This window comes from Ceratotherium simum, chromosome 31 (genome assembly GCF_057802395.1).
Source record: "Ceratotherium simum simum isolate JZ-2026a chromosome 31, ASM5780239v1, whole genome shotgun sequence".
Lineage (NCBI taxonomy): Eukaryota > Metazoa > Chordata > Mammalia > Perissodactyla > Rhinocerotidae > Ceratotherium > Ceratotherium simum.
In genome coordinates this window covers 26,809,501-26,826,323 of record NC_141930.1, presented here as the reverse complement: position 1 = coordinate 26,826,323, position 16,823 = coordinate 26,809,501, and the positions used below count along the sequence as shown (strand labels likewise).

At 38.1% G+C, this 16,823-nt stretch overlaps 1 protein-coding gene across 2 annotated transcripts in view; it reads right to left on the bottom strand.

Moving 5' to 3' along the window:
* NSMAF (neutral sphingomyelinase activation associated factor) overlaps nt 1–16,823 on the bottom strand; it is a 60,823-nt gene that overhangs the window by 5,363 nt on the left and 38,637 nt on the right. For both annotated transcript variants that reach the window (XM_087420533.1, XM_087420534.1), the window contains exons 11-26: nt 16,444–16,515; nt 15,039–15,147; nt 12,127–12,303; nt 10,957–11,036; nt 10,320–10,410; nt 10,164–10,227; nt 9,165–9,216; nt 8,944–9,064; nt 8,459–8,590; nt 7,664–7,706; nt 7,182–7,345; nt 5,609–5,717; nt 4,264–4,322; nt 1,675–1,742; nt 789–856; nt 237–360 (exon numbers count right to left, since the gene is read on the bottom strand). In XM_087420533.1, the coding sequence (XP_087276659.1) occupies nt 237–360; nt 789–856; nt 1,675–1,742; nt 4,264–4,322; nt 5,609–5,717; nt 7,182–7,345; nt 7,664–7,706; nt 8,459–8,590; nt 8,944–9,064; nt 9,165–9,216; nt 10,164–10,227; nt 10,320–10,410; nt 10,957–11,036; nt 12,127–12,303; nt 15,039–15,147; nt 16,444–16,515 (1,533 nt within the window). The remainder of the gene's footprint in view (nt 1–236; nt 361–788; nt 857–1,674; nt 1,743–4,263; nt 4,323–5,608; nt 5,718–7,181; nt 7,346–7,663; nt 7,707–8,458; nt 8,591–8,943; nt 9,065–9,164; nt 9,217–10,163; nt 10,228–10,319; nt 10,411–10,956; nt 11,037–12,126; nt 12,304–15,038; nt 15,148–16,443; nt 16,516–16,823) is intronic.

Here is a 16,823-nt window from a genome sequence, read left to right as displayed (position 1 = left end):
CCTCAGCAAAAAGAGGAGGATTAGCAAGGATGTTAGCTCAGGGCTGATCTTCCTCACAAAAAAACAAAAACAAAAAACAAAAAAAAAACATGGGAAATAACATTCAATATCCTTATATATCACTTACACACTTTGTGAAACCCAGCGAAGCGACTGAACACATTAACAACAGGTAGTTGAATGGTTTATAATATTTGCATTGTCCAAACATTTTAAGTTAGAAGTTATATATAAACCTTCACTGTAGAGTCCCACGATGCAGAATACAGCCTGTTGTCATGCCAACAGATCTTACTAACAGCATCATCATGTCCCATTAATGTGTCCTGGCATCTTCCAAATGCTATGGAATAAAAATAGCTAATAAAAGATAATGAGAACTATTAAAACAGCATTCCAGCTTAATTTTAAGACTCTTAAACACATATTCAAGAAATATTATATTGTTTAATTCTACACTTACTAAGGCCCACTAGAATTAAAATTACTTGTTCTCATGTTATTAAACCAAAATACTCACAATGTGAATTTAAAACTAGAATTTTTAGTTCTGGCTCATCTGTGTTTTCACCTCAGTTTAAAACTTAGAGAAAAATAGAGTCCACTTGGAGAAATTATTAGATTTAAATAATCATATTCAAATCCAACAGTACTATCCTCATCTAACATTTGTTCCATTTTGAAAACAACACAGCGTCCTGCCAATGGAAGATTCTATCCTTTCCTGCCCCACATTCGCAACGGTACCTATACTGTGGAATTACAAAGGAGCATGTACAGATACATACACATTATTATCCCATGAAGAACTTATGACAGTGGCGTCTCCTGGTAAAAGTAAACAAGATGATAAAGCCTGAAATACAAATGATTCCACATTAATAATTTATAATAATTAGTAAATCCCTAACATAATAAAACTATCTTATAAATTTCTCCCAAAATTAATGCTAAAATTCTGTTTATGTTGGCCTTTCTCATATTTACAAAGTTCTTTTTCAACTGGCTAATTCCAGATGCCTAGTTTCCTCCCAAATGTAGGAAAGTAAGTCGAAGCATGTCAAGTGTTTGAGGATCTAAGCCTCAGGGACTCTCCGGGGCTCCGGATGCCCTCCCTGCCCTGGGCTGGAGGCCCTCCCACTAACCCTGGCATAAATCCTGGGGGGAGGGCGGGCTGGGGATTATCCTCAAGAATGCGAATATCCTCTCTGGTTTACAGACTTATGCGGGTAAGGAAAACTTTCAAAATTCTTTAGGGAATTTCAAAATCTTCTAGATGATTTACATTAACAATAAAATGTGTTTTTTCAGAAGAATTAGTTTTCTAGTACTAGATATCCTATCAACTCAGAAATACATAAATTATTTAAGTAGCACATAAACATTTAGTCTGACAGTTCCAAGAAAGGAAAGATTTATAAAGGAGAATTCTACTGGGTAGCACTTCAAGTTTTTTAGGCTACAAATGAAATCACAATGTTATGAGAAAGTGGCAACCTGAAAACATTTTTAATTTAATTTAGAAGTAATCTAACTAAGGTATTCTGTAGATACCACACAGGAATAAACCCAACTGTTGTGGGAGAAACGAAATGTCATTATCTGTGTGTGTATAAAACAAACTGCTACATGAATTTCTATCCTAACACTGATTTAAAACTAAAACGAACTCACCATATTTGAAAATGATATACTTCTTTGTAGCATTTTGGATTCCTTAGAAAACATCTTCAAGGTGGAGTCTAATTTAATAATGAAAAAGCAAACATGTCAGAAAGATTTCCTGACCCTTACAGACGACCAAGACGACCTTACAGATGACCTCTGTTCCCGAGGCCAGCAGGCAGTTACTCCTGTGGAGAAGGGGGTGGCGAAGGGGGCAGCTGATCTAAGGCCTCATCCGACATCGAGATGCTATGATCCGTAACTCCATGACAAGGAAATCAATGTAAAACCCAGTATAGACACAGCACACCGTTGACATGTCAGCATGACTGAAAGCAGAGCTAAGCCTAATAACCGATAAGCTAAAAGTTAAAGAGGAATAAAATAGCAATTTTAATAATAAAGAAAACAAAAAGATCTTGGAAATATAATTTTTTTTTTAAGAAATAGCCCAATTATGGTGTGATACCCTTGTACTGAATTAGCATTTATGAAAGAATCACTAACTTCTAAAGAATAATAAAGTAGGGATTAAAATGTCCAACCTTTTAATTTCCTTGCCTAACAGAAGCTTTAAAAGTGTACCAAAACCAACACTCGCAAATTACAATGTGCTCCAAACATCCCATATTTGAAATATGTAACAATATATTTCCCGATTTGTAAACATACATGACAAATAAAAGTCAGAATGAGCTTTAAATAATTTCTTCTGCATAGTAAAATTTAACATTTTTGTTAATTTTTGCAACATCCACACACATAAGTCCTGAGACTTTATAAACATGAGTCTAAATAAAACATTCTCCAGCACTAGCTTGAAAACACAAACAGGGGAAGGAACATATTATCACCTAACTTTTCCCTGAGGGGTATAATTAACCCAGAGAGTCTTCCCAACCTTGCTTTTGAGTCTAAAGACTGCCCTTTCTATTAGACAATACTCAGATTCACCACAAAGCCTGCTTAAGCTTATTAATGTGGGGCATTCCGACAGAACATCATAAGCCAGCCAGGTGTGTAAAGATGCTTTTCTCCAAATCAAAGATGCCCTCCCCATCCTAGAGGTGATCCTGTTGAAGACTGCTCTGAGCGCTGGTCTCATAGGGGGCAGGTCTCCGTGAATGCCCACATACCTAAACACACACTGCCTATGTGAGGAGGAAATTAACTTTGGGGTGATGATCAGGATACACATAAATCAGTAATAAGAGTTATTAAGAGCAAGAAGAAACAAACAGAAAAAACAAAAGCTTTTGATTTAAAAAAACACCTCTCTCCCCTTTATCTGAAGCGATATGATGCCTAATAACCCTCAGAGGCTTAAAGCCTTGACGTTCCTAAAACTCATGGTTTACAAGGTCACAAAGCACAATGAACTGAAGGATTTAACAAACCATGTCAGACAAATCCAGCTAAGAACGGGCTTTGCTTGAGAATAAAGCATTTTGTCTCGTGTTATAATGCTGACAGACTCAGCAGGTAGGAATCCTGGCAAAACACAGATTGCTTCCTTCTCTCAGAGCTTCGTCTCGGTGACCGCAACACGGCCCAGTGTGTGCACTGCATGTTAACTTCCTTTGGTCTACGATAAAATCATTTTCTATGCTTTGTGGAAAATTCTGTTCTATGAAATCTGAGATCATATTCGAAAGAGACAGGAATGACACGCCACAGATGGTAAGCCATGATTACAGAATCTTAGTAACTCTGATTCACCTGGAGGTGTTTATTTCTTAACTTAATGGGTGAAAAATATAAAGACTAAAGAACAAGTAGCCTCAAAACCAGTCAGCTACCGACTCTGTCAAAACCAGTTGTCTTAAACCTAAGCAGATCGCTCAGAGGTTACCCTTTCATCTTATGCCTTCCAAAGTGCCCGTCACCACACTTGGAACATACCAGGGACAAGCCATGCTTTAATTAACTACATATTGTGCAGGCCGCCAGGAAGAGGAATGGTGTGTATAGCAAGAGGTGCTCCTCGCTTGGTCCTTTTTTAAGATCAAAATAGTCAAATTCTAATGTGTCATTAAAATATAGTTATAAGGCATATCAACTAGCCACTGCAGGGGTTTTTCATAATTTTGATAATGTATAAGCACATTAACAATGTATGAATTCGATTTCGAGGTAAATCCTACAATAAACACCCTGAAATATACACTGAGTGACAACAATGAAAAATTTAATAGCAAGTCTGCATTTCCACGTGTTGAAACGCTCCAGGCCTGAGATGCCCTGTGGCAGACACAGCAGCGCCGCTGCCCTTCCCGCTCTCTGCTCATGGTGGACTGCCCGCAGCAGGCAGACACGCCTCCCACGGAGGCAAAGGCCCCAGTAAGCAAGGAGATGGGAAATAAGCTCTTCTCGCCCTGTCCCTTAAATTTTAGGAAACCTAATTAGCAACAGAAAGACATTTTTCATTATCGTTTTTGGCAAACTACAATAAAATTTGATGTAATGTACCACAAATTAATTGCTCAAAAATTATTTTATGTGGCGGCAGCACACACAAGTACAGTCCTTGACCAAGAGTTAAGAAGCTTGGACACTTTACGATCCTAAGTAAACCACTTTTCAGGTAGGAAATCATACCTTGTGAGGTTGTAAAGACTGAAGACCCATTGCGAGAGACCGCTATACCAGTAACTGCCCTGTTTAAAAACAAAGTTTTATAAATCACTATCAACCGTGACATGAGTCCTAGCAAGTTTCTGTAATTTTTTCTTCACATGGGTATGTCCCACATTATACCTGCCATTATCAAATCATCGCTTGGCAACTTCTACTTTTGTTTTGGCAATACTTGTGTTTGGAAAACTCTCCCACTCTTAGCTTCCCTGGCTGCCATACTCCAAGTTTAACTTATTTCTGACAATTGGAAAACTAGTAATGCTTCTCCAATTCCCCCTTATTTGACCACCACCAAAATTAGTGAAACTCCCCTTCACAATCACTTCACTTGCTTTTGCTTCATTACTGAATCGAATTTACTTAGCATCTGCTCAGTGATGATACCACTGTCTGGTTCTAGCATATCCTCATATCCTCTTAAAGGTTCATTCATGTCTTCACTGCCTTCGATTACAAGGCCCCTTTCTACACGCCATTTAGAGAAGTTGAGAACAGAAAAGCCACTGTTATAATGAAGAAGGCAGAACTACGTATTTCTCTTCAGGAGGCTGTGCTCTGATTTGGAGCCATCAACCTACAGTAGACGGGCATGTTCAGTTCCAGCCATGACCAGTGGTGGACAGGATACCAAATGTCAGACAGGATGTCTATGGCCACGGAGCAGCACAGCTCACCCCCGGGCCTGGGCTTTCTTATCTGTATAGGAGGGGTCAGGCGAGGTCAGTGCTTCTCAAGCCTTTCTACCAAAAGACATGAATGTCCTTAATGGCAGAAGACAGTGAACACTCATTACTCCTCTGGGTCCAACAGCAAGACCAATTTCTTAGAAGTATAGTATTATTTTTAAAATTCCTCTCAACTTTGCAATGTACCCTCTCTCTACATACAGATACATATACATGTTTGTTATCATTTTCTAAAAAGATACATTTTCCCCTACTATATCAGTAAATTCAACACGTGGGAAAGATACACCATGTTTCTCCCACAGCTTCACACCATCAAAGACTGGAGGGGCTGTGTACCCCACTTTGAGAGGCACAACACCACCTGCTGTCTGAGACCCCATCTCATGCCCTAGAATGACCAACTGCAGACATGACAGCGTGGTGGGCCAACACAAATCTATTTTGCGCCAGACTTTCCCTTGCCACATTGACCTCAGTAGCTCATCACTATAGAAATTTTGGGAGATAAAGACGATCAAGACAATATTGAACGAGAACTCCTCCCGACTCAGCTTAAAACAGCTTCACCCCAGGCCAAGACCCCAACTTCTGCGAGGACGGCACAGGGACACTCTTACTCTTTGTGGATTTTATGTTGCTCATGTAGCTGCAGTTTGGTGATGTTATTCCAGGCCAGTGTTTTGCTTTCTTCAGTCAGGTCTTCAAAAGACTCTTCACCTGGAGAGACTACAGCAAATCGGTGCTAGATGAGTCACCCAAATTACTAACAAGCTTCAGAGACAACAAGTATCAGTCACAATATATTCTAAAATCAAACAACCAAGAAAACAAAATACCCCACCAAAACATAACTGCTTTGAAATGCATTTGTTAGACAGCTCATGTCAGTCAAGGAAAAACAGTAAGGTGTATAATCTAAATAAAATAAAAATCATTTGGAGAAAGATTAAAAAGTATCTTTGAACACTGGAGTCTTTTCATACTTTTACCAGTGTTTGCAGTTTTCACTCAGCCCCTAACTTAGAAACTTCAGGAAATACAAGACTTAGCAACCGCTTCCTTGTCAGTAACCTCTGCAAAACCCCGACAAGTCCCTAAGAAACCTGCAATTTTGTTCCGGTTTTGGGGGGAGGAAGCAGAGATGAAATCAATTACTTCAAATGCTCCCAGACAGGACTAGCTAAGTAATCCCCTCATTTCTGTATTAAGAAAGGCTGGAACAATTACCCTTTTAAAATAGTCACAAGACAGTGGTGCGGGCCTGGTGACTAAGCAGAGCATGAGTTTAAGAGGCATCACAAGACAATCCTATGATCTTTAGGACTTAACTCTGTGGGGCACTGTCTCTTGCAGAGCACTCCCAGCTAGCCCCAGGTCACAGGACTCCAGGAGCTAGTCCTCTGTGCTTGAGGCTGCTCAGCTGTGTGTGCCTAAGAAGCCTGACTGTGCCTGGACCAGACAGTAGAACTGGAGATAATAAGAAATCAGGCAATTTTGCTCCCAAGGTTCCATCTAGTGTCAAACTCCTTCCGTGAGCCTGTAGGTTTGAGGCTGTCTCATGTGAAACGCAAAACATGGATAATTAGATGAGGTGAGTATTCTTTCCCCCCTTTCCAAACACTAGACACGAAACCAAGGTCAAGGATATTTTAGCACCTAGCTTATGCCTGACACAGAACAGATCCTCTGTAAACATTGTCAAATGATTGAATAAGAAAATAGAATCAATTAAAAAAAAAAAAACAGAACACCTTGAATTCAAGATCTGTATGTGGGGCTGGAAGAGGAGAGTGAGGGATGGAGGAAGTCGAGTCTGGGAGAGAGTAGGGCTATGGTGACTGGCCAGGACATATCAGTATGGAAAAGTGAACAGCTAAGCACCAAACACCAGCTTGGAAAACCAAAGAACAGAAAGAGAACGATAACAACAAAAACACTGCCAAGTCTCACATTCAATTACCGGAAAACAAAAGTGATTTGATTTCCTTTAAAGTCAATAGTTAAAAACAAAGAGAACAACAGCAAAAACAGGTTTGCTTGTCTTTTTTCCTCAGGAGAACCGCAATAAGACAGGAAACACAATCATCTTTAAGGGTTCATGTCTCACCTCCTCTTCAGAATCTTCAAACACATGGTAATCACAAAAGAGAAATAAACGGTGCTCACATTTATTCTCTTTAAAAAATTTACCTGGAGAATCTGCTGTGGAAGCATTACAACTGGAGGTTTGGAACAAACTTTTAAACTTTGAGGTGATCCTTCGAGGATGCGGCGTCACAAAGAGCTGCTTGGGTGTCTGCCCAAATTCCAAGATTTGGGTGAGCATGGCTACTTTCTCATCAGGATCCTCGATGCTTTAGGAAAAAACACAAATAATGTAGTGAACCACTAGGTTCAAATTCCTTGAAAGCACAAATTTCAAATAGTAGGAGATCAATAAGAGAGAGATTAACCCTCAAATAGTGATAACATCTATGAGCCAGGATTGTCTAAAGCTTATCATAGATCTTCATGTAATTTTCTGAGGCTCAGTAACTTACATGATGGTGAAAGCAAGATATAATTCACTGTAAATTTTCCATGCCTTAATATTATCAAGTAACTGCATTAACCATTTAGATAAAGAGGTATTTTATAACTCAAGTAGGAACTCCTTATAGACATGTAAGTACCTGTTCAAGTCTACACCTCCTTCATAGGTCAGGGGATGAAATACTGAAAAAAGAGATGAAAACACTCTTGAAAGATGTGCTGTTTAGTTACAATATACACTCTGTTCAGAATTTTAAAAACTCGACAACGTCAAACTTTTATTCAAACAAATTTATTTTCACTTTGTAAAACAGACTAATAATATCCAACTGCAGTAAATTTCAATTTGAATGATTATCTTGTGCTGAGCACAAACCTCATTGGCAGGTTAGACAACCTGTTATCTCGGGATTTCTTGGTCAGCATGATTTTCCCCTACGGGAAGCACACATCACTCTGCACTGCCCTGTGAGAAATCAGGCCTGGACAGCCAGCTCCACTTCCTTGAATCAACACTGAGAACCTGGAGGCAGGTAAGCACTGAAAGTGAACAGGAGGTGTACTGCCGCTGGTTTCTTTCTGCGCGATTAGGAAGAGGCTCTGCATGCCTTCTCAGGAACTGAGGTTGCTATCCTATCACATTCGGACTGAGTTTTAATTGAAATTATTGAACGGGACGGAGAGTACATGCTAAAACTAGAACACTTTAGAAAAAGACCTCTGGGGCTCGTGGAGAAGTAGGTGTTCTTTAGGCAGAAGCACTTCCTCCTCTGTCAGTCAGTACCCAGTCCGGGGTCACTGAGCCATTGGCACTACTTGCTGATATAAGACGCTTCTGCTCAAGAAATATCCTTGATGGCTCTGGCCTCATTTTTTTTTTGGTTTGCTTTCGTTTTCATCAAATGCTAAATGGAATGTCACTGACTATTACATACCATTATGGGCCCCAACAGCATCACTCCCTTTTTGCTTGTAGCCAAATATCAGATCAATCCACTCGTGAAGGTGCTCTGACACATAATTGCTTTCCAACGCATCTTGGCTCTTCTGGAGAAAGTCCTCAGGACCTATTAGATTAGATCCACCAAAACATCAGAGTTTCCATTTTATTGTCTTGCACTTGTCTATTCATATGTACTTCTAGGATAGGCAAGAGAAACATATTTCTTAATGAAGTTCCCCCGCATCATGTAAAATATAAATTGGGGGGCAGGAGGAGCAAGAACATCTTCACAACACTTAGGTCTCTCAAATACACACCCATGTCTTTATAGCACAGAGTCATAGAACACTTCTGGTTTGGAGTAGGATTTATATCACCTTATTTAGATACATTCTAGGCAACTAAATAACTAATAATACTTAAATTGCACCACTAGGTAAAGAATCTATAATTCAGTACTTCCAAGGTGGTACTTACTCTGGGCCCAAGGGGGAAGTTCCACATCATCGACCATCTGCCCTCCTTGTCTCTTTCCCAAATCGAGCTTCAGACTATTGACTAAAAAGCTGACATCATCACCATAGAATTCTGGAATCAACTGAAATTTTCAGGGAAAAAAAAAAGAACAGCAACAAACATCTTTTAAAGCAGTTAGAAACCACACGACGAATGAATTATTAGCTTTTTTAAATGCTTACCTCTTTAAAATCTGTTGCACCATCCAAACAGTTTTTCCAGGTTTCTGCAATACTAAATACGAAAAAAATTCAACTGATTTTAAATCCAGCGTATGGAAACAGCACCAGTAGCACTTTCTATGCACTGAGGTCTTGTTCTACACTTTACCGATATTAACTCATTTCTCTCATTAACTCACAATTCTCAACACCCGTATGAGTATCCCCCTTTTAAGAAGAGAAGACTTCTCCGGGCTCACACAGGGAGTGAGCTTGGGGTCAGGACGTGGACCCAGGTGGAAAGTCCATGCAAGTCCATGCCATGAGCCTCCGCACACACACTGCCTCATCAGAGGGCCAGTGGAGGCAGGTGCTTACACACCGAAAAATTAGCACAACTGTTTTAACAGCTTATTTCAAAAAGGAATTATAAAGTAACGTGTAAAGCTTAGAAAAAGATTACAAAGACTTAGACCAAAAGATTAACAATGAATATTATCTCAGCGCAGTGGGACGCCAAGTGAGATTTATTTTCTTCTTTATATTTTCTGATTTTTTTTGGTAAGGAAATGTTACTTTTATAATTTAAAAAAAAAGTTGTTTAAACTCTCACAGGGAATTGTATTCTAGTCATAGCAAAATTATTTAGAATACTGAAATGTTGAAAACAGTCTAAATGGCCAACAATACAGAAACAGTTAAATAGTTAAATTATGGCACACATTAGAATGCGATACAATCATTTAAAAAATCACTGTTTTGAAGAATATCTAATAATATGGGGAAAACTTCAAGATCTAATACGAAGCTACAAAAGGCAGGACAAAAATTATATTTACAATATGTTCTCACATTTACACACTCATACATAGATATGACTAGAAAAAGCCTGAAAGGAACAGATATAACAATTAGTGATTTTTTACATTTTTGTTTATATGTAAGGTTTTTGAAACAAACATATTGTACATATATAATTAGAAAGCGTAAAAAATGGTAAGTGAGGCATTTATGTCAAACCTGTTGAACATTCTATCTGCATTATCAAATCTTCCATTCTGTAGGCACAGCATATACTCTGGTGCTAGAGCGGAAAAGAAATCAGAGTTAAGTGAGATCACAGAATCACTGAAGAATCCACGTGAAACATTTACTGGGGAGTGATGATAGACTCACCAATCCGAACAAGGTAAAACAGCACATAACCCGGAGAAGAGTAGTGACTGCCGTACATGAACTTGGGCTCCGGCATTTCCTGGTAGCGCATCTACAATATATGGAAAATGAATACTGCTAAGCGTTGGCTATGAAAATAATAACTGACTCAAGTAGCAAAAGCCTAAAAGAAATCATAGCCTGGATATATTATATCCCTTAATTCCTTTCTTGAATAGGAACAGAAGATAAAAATAGGGAAAGAAATCTGTGAATAAACACAGCCTTCCCATGACAAGTATTTTGGTTTTCTTGGCTCAGTGATAACAACGTTGGGACTGGATTGAATAGAATGGATTTTATGCATCGCTTGTGCAATTTACCAGAGAGCACCTTCAAGAAAATAAATCAGTAAACTTGTAATCAGGTCAGCCTCCTACTTCCTGAATTTAGGCAAAAAAAGCAAATGGCAAGCAGCTAAATTCATGGGGGAAGGCAGTGGGCAGAGAAGGGGAGTAAGAAAAGAGATGATGTAGACCCTTCCATCACTCCAGATACATCTCCCCCAAGTCTTGGAGAAATGAGTTTCAGTTACTATAAAAACTCAGGCCATCACACATGGAGATGCTCAGAAACCCAGAACCCTCGGTCCACGCACCAGCAGTCTCTCCAAGCGCTCCTTATTTAGGGCCCCTACTGGCTTACTGAGATCCCGGAAGGTTCCTGGATTGGACAAATCTATATAAATAAATAAAATTTAAAAATTAATTAAAATAAACTAACAAGCAACCTTATACTTAATAACATTATCCTCCTGAACTGATCACAAGCACATATTTATTTCCACAAAATAAATAGTTTTTTAAAAATTGAGACATCCATTAGAATTATAGTATTTCCGATATTTATATAGCTGTAAATGTTAGAACTTTTGAGTTTTAAGTTAGCAACAGCCACTCAAGAGTAATGACTCTATTTGAAAATGCCCTGAATGTTGATTTTTTAAAAGAAAACCTACTGATAAAAAGACTATATTCCAAGTAAAAAACAAAAAATAAACAAATTTTAAAAGCCATTATTCTTCTACCAAGATTTACTTTTTAAGTTTGAATTACAGTGAATATTATTAGTTTGTGATAAAAGCATAATGAGAACTAGGGACTTGAATATTATCAGAGAAATAAGTTATCATATTCCTTGAAAATCTGTTATCTCTTTCAAGTACAAGGGTTTGAGTAGTGAACTGTCAATAGGAACTTATTGTTCACAATATATAATTTAAGATATTACAACATAAAATTATAATATAATCACATTTCTTTTGAAATAATTTGAGAGACAGAAGTACAAATATCACAAAGTTAAAATGGTTATCTCTCAATAATGTAATTATTGATGATTTTTATTTCCTTCTTTGAATATTTCAGTACTTTTTAAATGTTTTATAACAAATAGTTATTACTTTTGGTAAGCACATTTTTGAATGTGAATTTAAAAATAATAAGCCTGAGATGCAATTTTCAAAGCGAAAAACAACTATTTCAAAACGTGGTACTTATAGGTAATAATGATACACTGGCTTAAAATCACAGGCATACTTTCTGGGCATGTCCTTCAAGAAGTATGTGTGTACTTTTTTTTTTTTGATTAAAAAAATTAAGAGACTGTGGAGAAAACATATAAAACATACGTAACTTATATAACACTTATTCAGTATCTTGGAATAGAAATTGGCGATCTTTAGTAATAAAATCTGTTCACATATCACAACATGAGTCTAACATGGAACTTATTCTTTCCTTTAAAAATTCAGCTCTGTGGCATTTACCCAGTTCTGCACTGCAGTAATCACTGATGATCCACGGGAACACCGGGTACTGGGAGAGGTCGTTGCAGCTGCGGTCAGCCAGGTTATTGAGGTGCAGGAGGTACTGGCGGTTGGAAAGGTGCCCGCGCTGCCACTGCAGGGTGTAGCTCTCGGCCGTGCGCTCTGCCACGTGGTGCTCTGAGGAGGACAGGGCCCACCAGGTCACCACTGAACTTGACAAGTGTTAGCTAAGTTTTACTTAATGTGTAAACACTAGATGCTTTAAATGTAGACTCTTCAATGCATTTGTAAAAAATACATTTTAAGAAAAAGAAAAGTAGACTATGGTTTGTATTCACCAACTAGTTGTTCCGTTAAGTAGGACTATCTCTGAGATCCAGAAGGAAAAATTATTAAATATATGATATAAAACATATCATATATATTAAATATATGATATGAAAGTATGGAGCAAATATATAAATACTACATGGTAATATATAATATTTACTATATTACATATAGTTTACAATATATAACTAACAAAGAATCCTTCCAAATATGCTTGAGTTTTAATGCCTTTAAGAAGCCATGACTATTTGCAAAAGCTTATCTCCTGCATTTTTTTATGAAATCAAAACAATCTTTTAGTTTTTCTTTAGATCTGGAAGAGGTGTACTACTGGTTATTTGTCAATGACTATGCATTATTTATGTATGTGAAGAATAAGGAAAAGAAAATAAATTTTTAAAGGAGAAAAAATGTATTTGAAAGGAGGACATGATTTTTCAAACTTGAAGAACTAAAAGACCACCCCCAGAAATACCTCAGGAAAAATGGAATCACAGATTATCTGGCACCAATGATAACTCTCCTTTCAAAGAGTATAAAATGAGTCAACTGTTCTATTTTGTTCAGAAAATTCTGCTTTCAACTTTTTATTGGGGGCATTAAGCAACTTATCTAACTCATTTGTTGATTCAATGTTTATTCTTATTTACTTTTACCGAGTTTCTTCTCTAATCAGCTAGTTGGAAAGGGCTTAAAAAATTAAAACACACGGGGCTGGCCCGGTGGCGCAAGCGGTTAAGTGCGCGCGCTCCGCTGTGGCGGCCCGGGGTTCGCTGATTCGGATCCCGGGCGCGCACCGACGCACTGCTGGCAGGCCATGCTGTGGCGGCGTCCCATATAAAGTGGAGGAAGATGGGCACGGATGTTAGCCCAGGGCCGTCTTCCTCAGCAAAAAAAGAGGAGGATTGGCGGATGTTAGCACAGGGCTGATCTCCTCACAAAAAAAAAAAAAAAAAAAAAAAAAAAAAAAAAAATTAAAACACAGGGCCAGCCCGGTGGCGTAGTGGTTAAGTTCATGCGCCCCGTTTCGGCGGCCCGGGGTTCGCAGGTTCGGATCCCGGGCACAGACCTACGCACCACTCATCAAGCCATGCTGTGGTGGCATCCCATACACAAAATAGAGGAAGATGGGCACAGATGTTAGCTCAGAGCTAATCTTCCTCACACACACACATAAAAAATTTAAACATTCATCCTCCTCACTGTCCATTCTCAGAACACCTCAGGGAAAGTCTGAACAATCTCAGGAATAAACTTAGAGAGAACAGACAGCTTTACAGAAGACAGACTTTTTAGGTCATGGCAAGTTTTTTAACTTGAGATTTTAGGATTCACCAAGAAAGCTGAGTTTCTTGTTGTAATCTTGTTATAGTTAGAAAAATAAAATGAAAAAAGTTAAATCAGGAGGCAGAAGATAACAGTAAACTTGTACCAAAACTATAGTTATGCATTAAGTTATACTGAATAGCTTAACGTGAGAAGAAAAAAATATGAACTCTAAACCTACTGTAAAATAAAATATAGTATTCCTCATTGAAGATACACTATTCCTCCTTGAGGGAAAATTTCATTTTTAAGGGAGTACTTCACTTATATATCTCCTAATGGTTTCACTGCACATTAGAACAGCAAACAAAATTAAGATGGTATTAACAAAATCCCATTTTTTGGAACAAAATCTATTTCTAAAAATCATTCCATTCTAGTCATCTGGCAACTTTGTAAACAAGAATAATGTAATTCAACCATACAACTTAATATGTTTATGCTTGAAAAGAAAAATACAGGTGTTCTGTCTTATAAAGGTGAGAAACATTCACATTTTCCATGGAAGATTGAGGAAACATTAATTGCAAGCAAATTGAGTCCGAGGGTACTATATTGAGCGTGGAAGGTTGATGTGTCCCTTTTGTATTGTTTTCCAGCTTTGTGATTAAGACCACAACTAATGGTCACAAACATATGACTGGACAACTCGCTGTCTCACATTAAGAAAATGAGTCTTGGCGGGCCGGCCCTGTGGCTTGGTGGTTAAGTGCGCGCGCTGCGATGCTGGTGGCCCGGGTTCGGATCCCGGGTGCGCATCGAGGCACCACTTCTCCGTTCATCCTGAGGCCGAGTCCCACATACAGCAACTAGAAGGATGTGCAGCTACGACACACAACTATCCACTGGGGCTTTGGGGGGAAAAATAAAATAAATAAAATCTTTAAAAAAAAAAAAAGAAAATGAGTCTTGGTTTTCATAAACCAATATAAGACATGACTGCACGTAAAAATAATAAGGTGGATTCCTTATAATCCATTCAACTTGGGGGTTGTTAAAACACAAAAAACATTTAAATATATCTATCATGACTTTCAAAACACACAATTGGAGTGAACTATTGCCAAAACTCATTTACATTTCCCTTCGTTTCTAAAATGCCATTTTGCCAACTATAATTACTGACAAGAGAAATAAGCAGACCCACAGAGAGGCGATTCCAGACACAGCATTTTCTTCTCTTATTTCCTAGCCCAGTCACCTAGGAGTTGAACTACCTTCACACGAATAGATACAATGAATGGTGAGCACCAGACCTAGATATGTAGCAATATAGAAATAGACATCATCTCTATCTTGAGGTTCATAGAACTTCAGGTAGATGTCAGAACACAGATCATCTTCTGTGCAAAACACTTCCAAGCCCTATACATTCAGAAAGAAAAGAAAAAACAAATAGCATTGTAGTCATCTTGCAATCTCAATATAAGCTACATAATTACAAAAGCCTTTCAATTAAACATCTATATTTTTTATCTGTAGGTCTTATATTGACATTCTCCAGCTATAAAATTGATGCAGTGATGCTGAATATAAATTTCCTGAGAACAAGACATGTACCTCAGCTAAACTTTGTAACATCCCTTTTGGTGTTCAATATTTTTATTGATAATAGCTTTTGTGAATTCATTATTTTGAAATTCAAAATTGGATGATCCATGTCTTCACAATCTTCTTCAAACATAAATGTTCAGCTTTCTTTTATAAATTAAATAATAATTATGTCAACCTAACAACTGATAATTGAATAACCCATTCAAATAAGTTGCAATTATTCTTAAAAAGAACTCTGAGCTTTGTGAATGTTGTGTTGGTAAGGCTGAGATAGGACAGGAACAAAGAAAGGATAAACGCAGGGTCTTCCTTGGCTCAAATACAGGCTTTCACCATTTACTAGAGCACTGAGGAAGTTAACTCCTAGAGCCTCAATTTCTTTGTAAAATAGGATATCATCTACCTCACAGGGATTGTGATGATAAACAAGCGTACACAAATTGCCTGGTATACAGAAGCCACTTAATCAATGACAATTTCCTCTCTTTTTCTGACTGCACTCTATAACCAAAGGAGGAGATTTTAAATAGTATGTGTTTCCCTAATCCTTTAGTAGCACTGGAAATGGAGAGTCATCTTTTAGGTAAAATAGGCAGGAAAAAAGTTACATTTCACAAACATAAAACATAAAGCTGAGATGCTTAAAATTCCACAATGCTTTTTGTAATGCCACCAAGTTACTGATTAATCTTCAAAGGAGAACAAATGAATTTATATTGATGTCAAATTAAAACACCTTGCATTCAGACCTTATGTGGGGACTGGTTTCTAAAGTAAGCGTGTAAGTAACATAAGTGTGGACCTATGCTTCTTCAGAGCAATGGTGGGATGAACTAATTGCCCGTATGAGTGAAATGGTTATTTTATCCATTTCTCTCTCTCACCAAGCCTGAAGGCTGAATTAATATAAGTTAACTGGGTATACACTACAGTTCTACTGAAGAGTTGATTTTGTAATAGCTTCCAAATTTTACTTTGAGACCCAGCTGCTCTGAGCGGGTGGTGGCAAGCAGCATGGGATTGGTTCTGCATATGCTATCCCCACATAAACCCGGAGACTCAGAGAACACAGCATCCACCTGGAACTGACCTTCCAGCTGAACTCACCAGAGGCATGAGGCCGTGCCTTCTCTTGTAAATGCGGCGGACATCCTGGAGTGTTATCTGGACCACAGGTTTCTTTAAAAGTAAAAAGACAGTCTCAAACATCAGCATTCTGAGACAATTAGAAGCTGTCCTTTAGTATCAGAAAGGGGAAAAAATGACCAGATCTTGCCTTCCCAATGTGTTTATAAGTGAACAACTGGAAAGAGAGATCTTAGAACAGGCCTATCTGGTTTTACATTCTGGTGTGCCCTTTTACACTAACTTTATGACCTTGGACAAGTCCCCCTCCCCACACTTAGTATCCTGAAATGATAATGCACTCATCTGTCTTTCAGGTTATTGCAAGGTTGAGTGAAAAGGATTAAAGGATCGGTATAGAT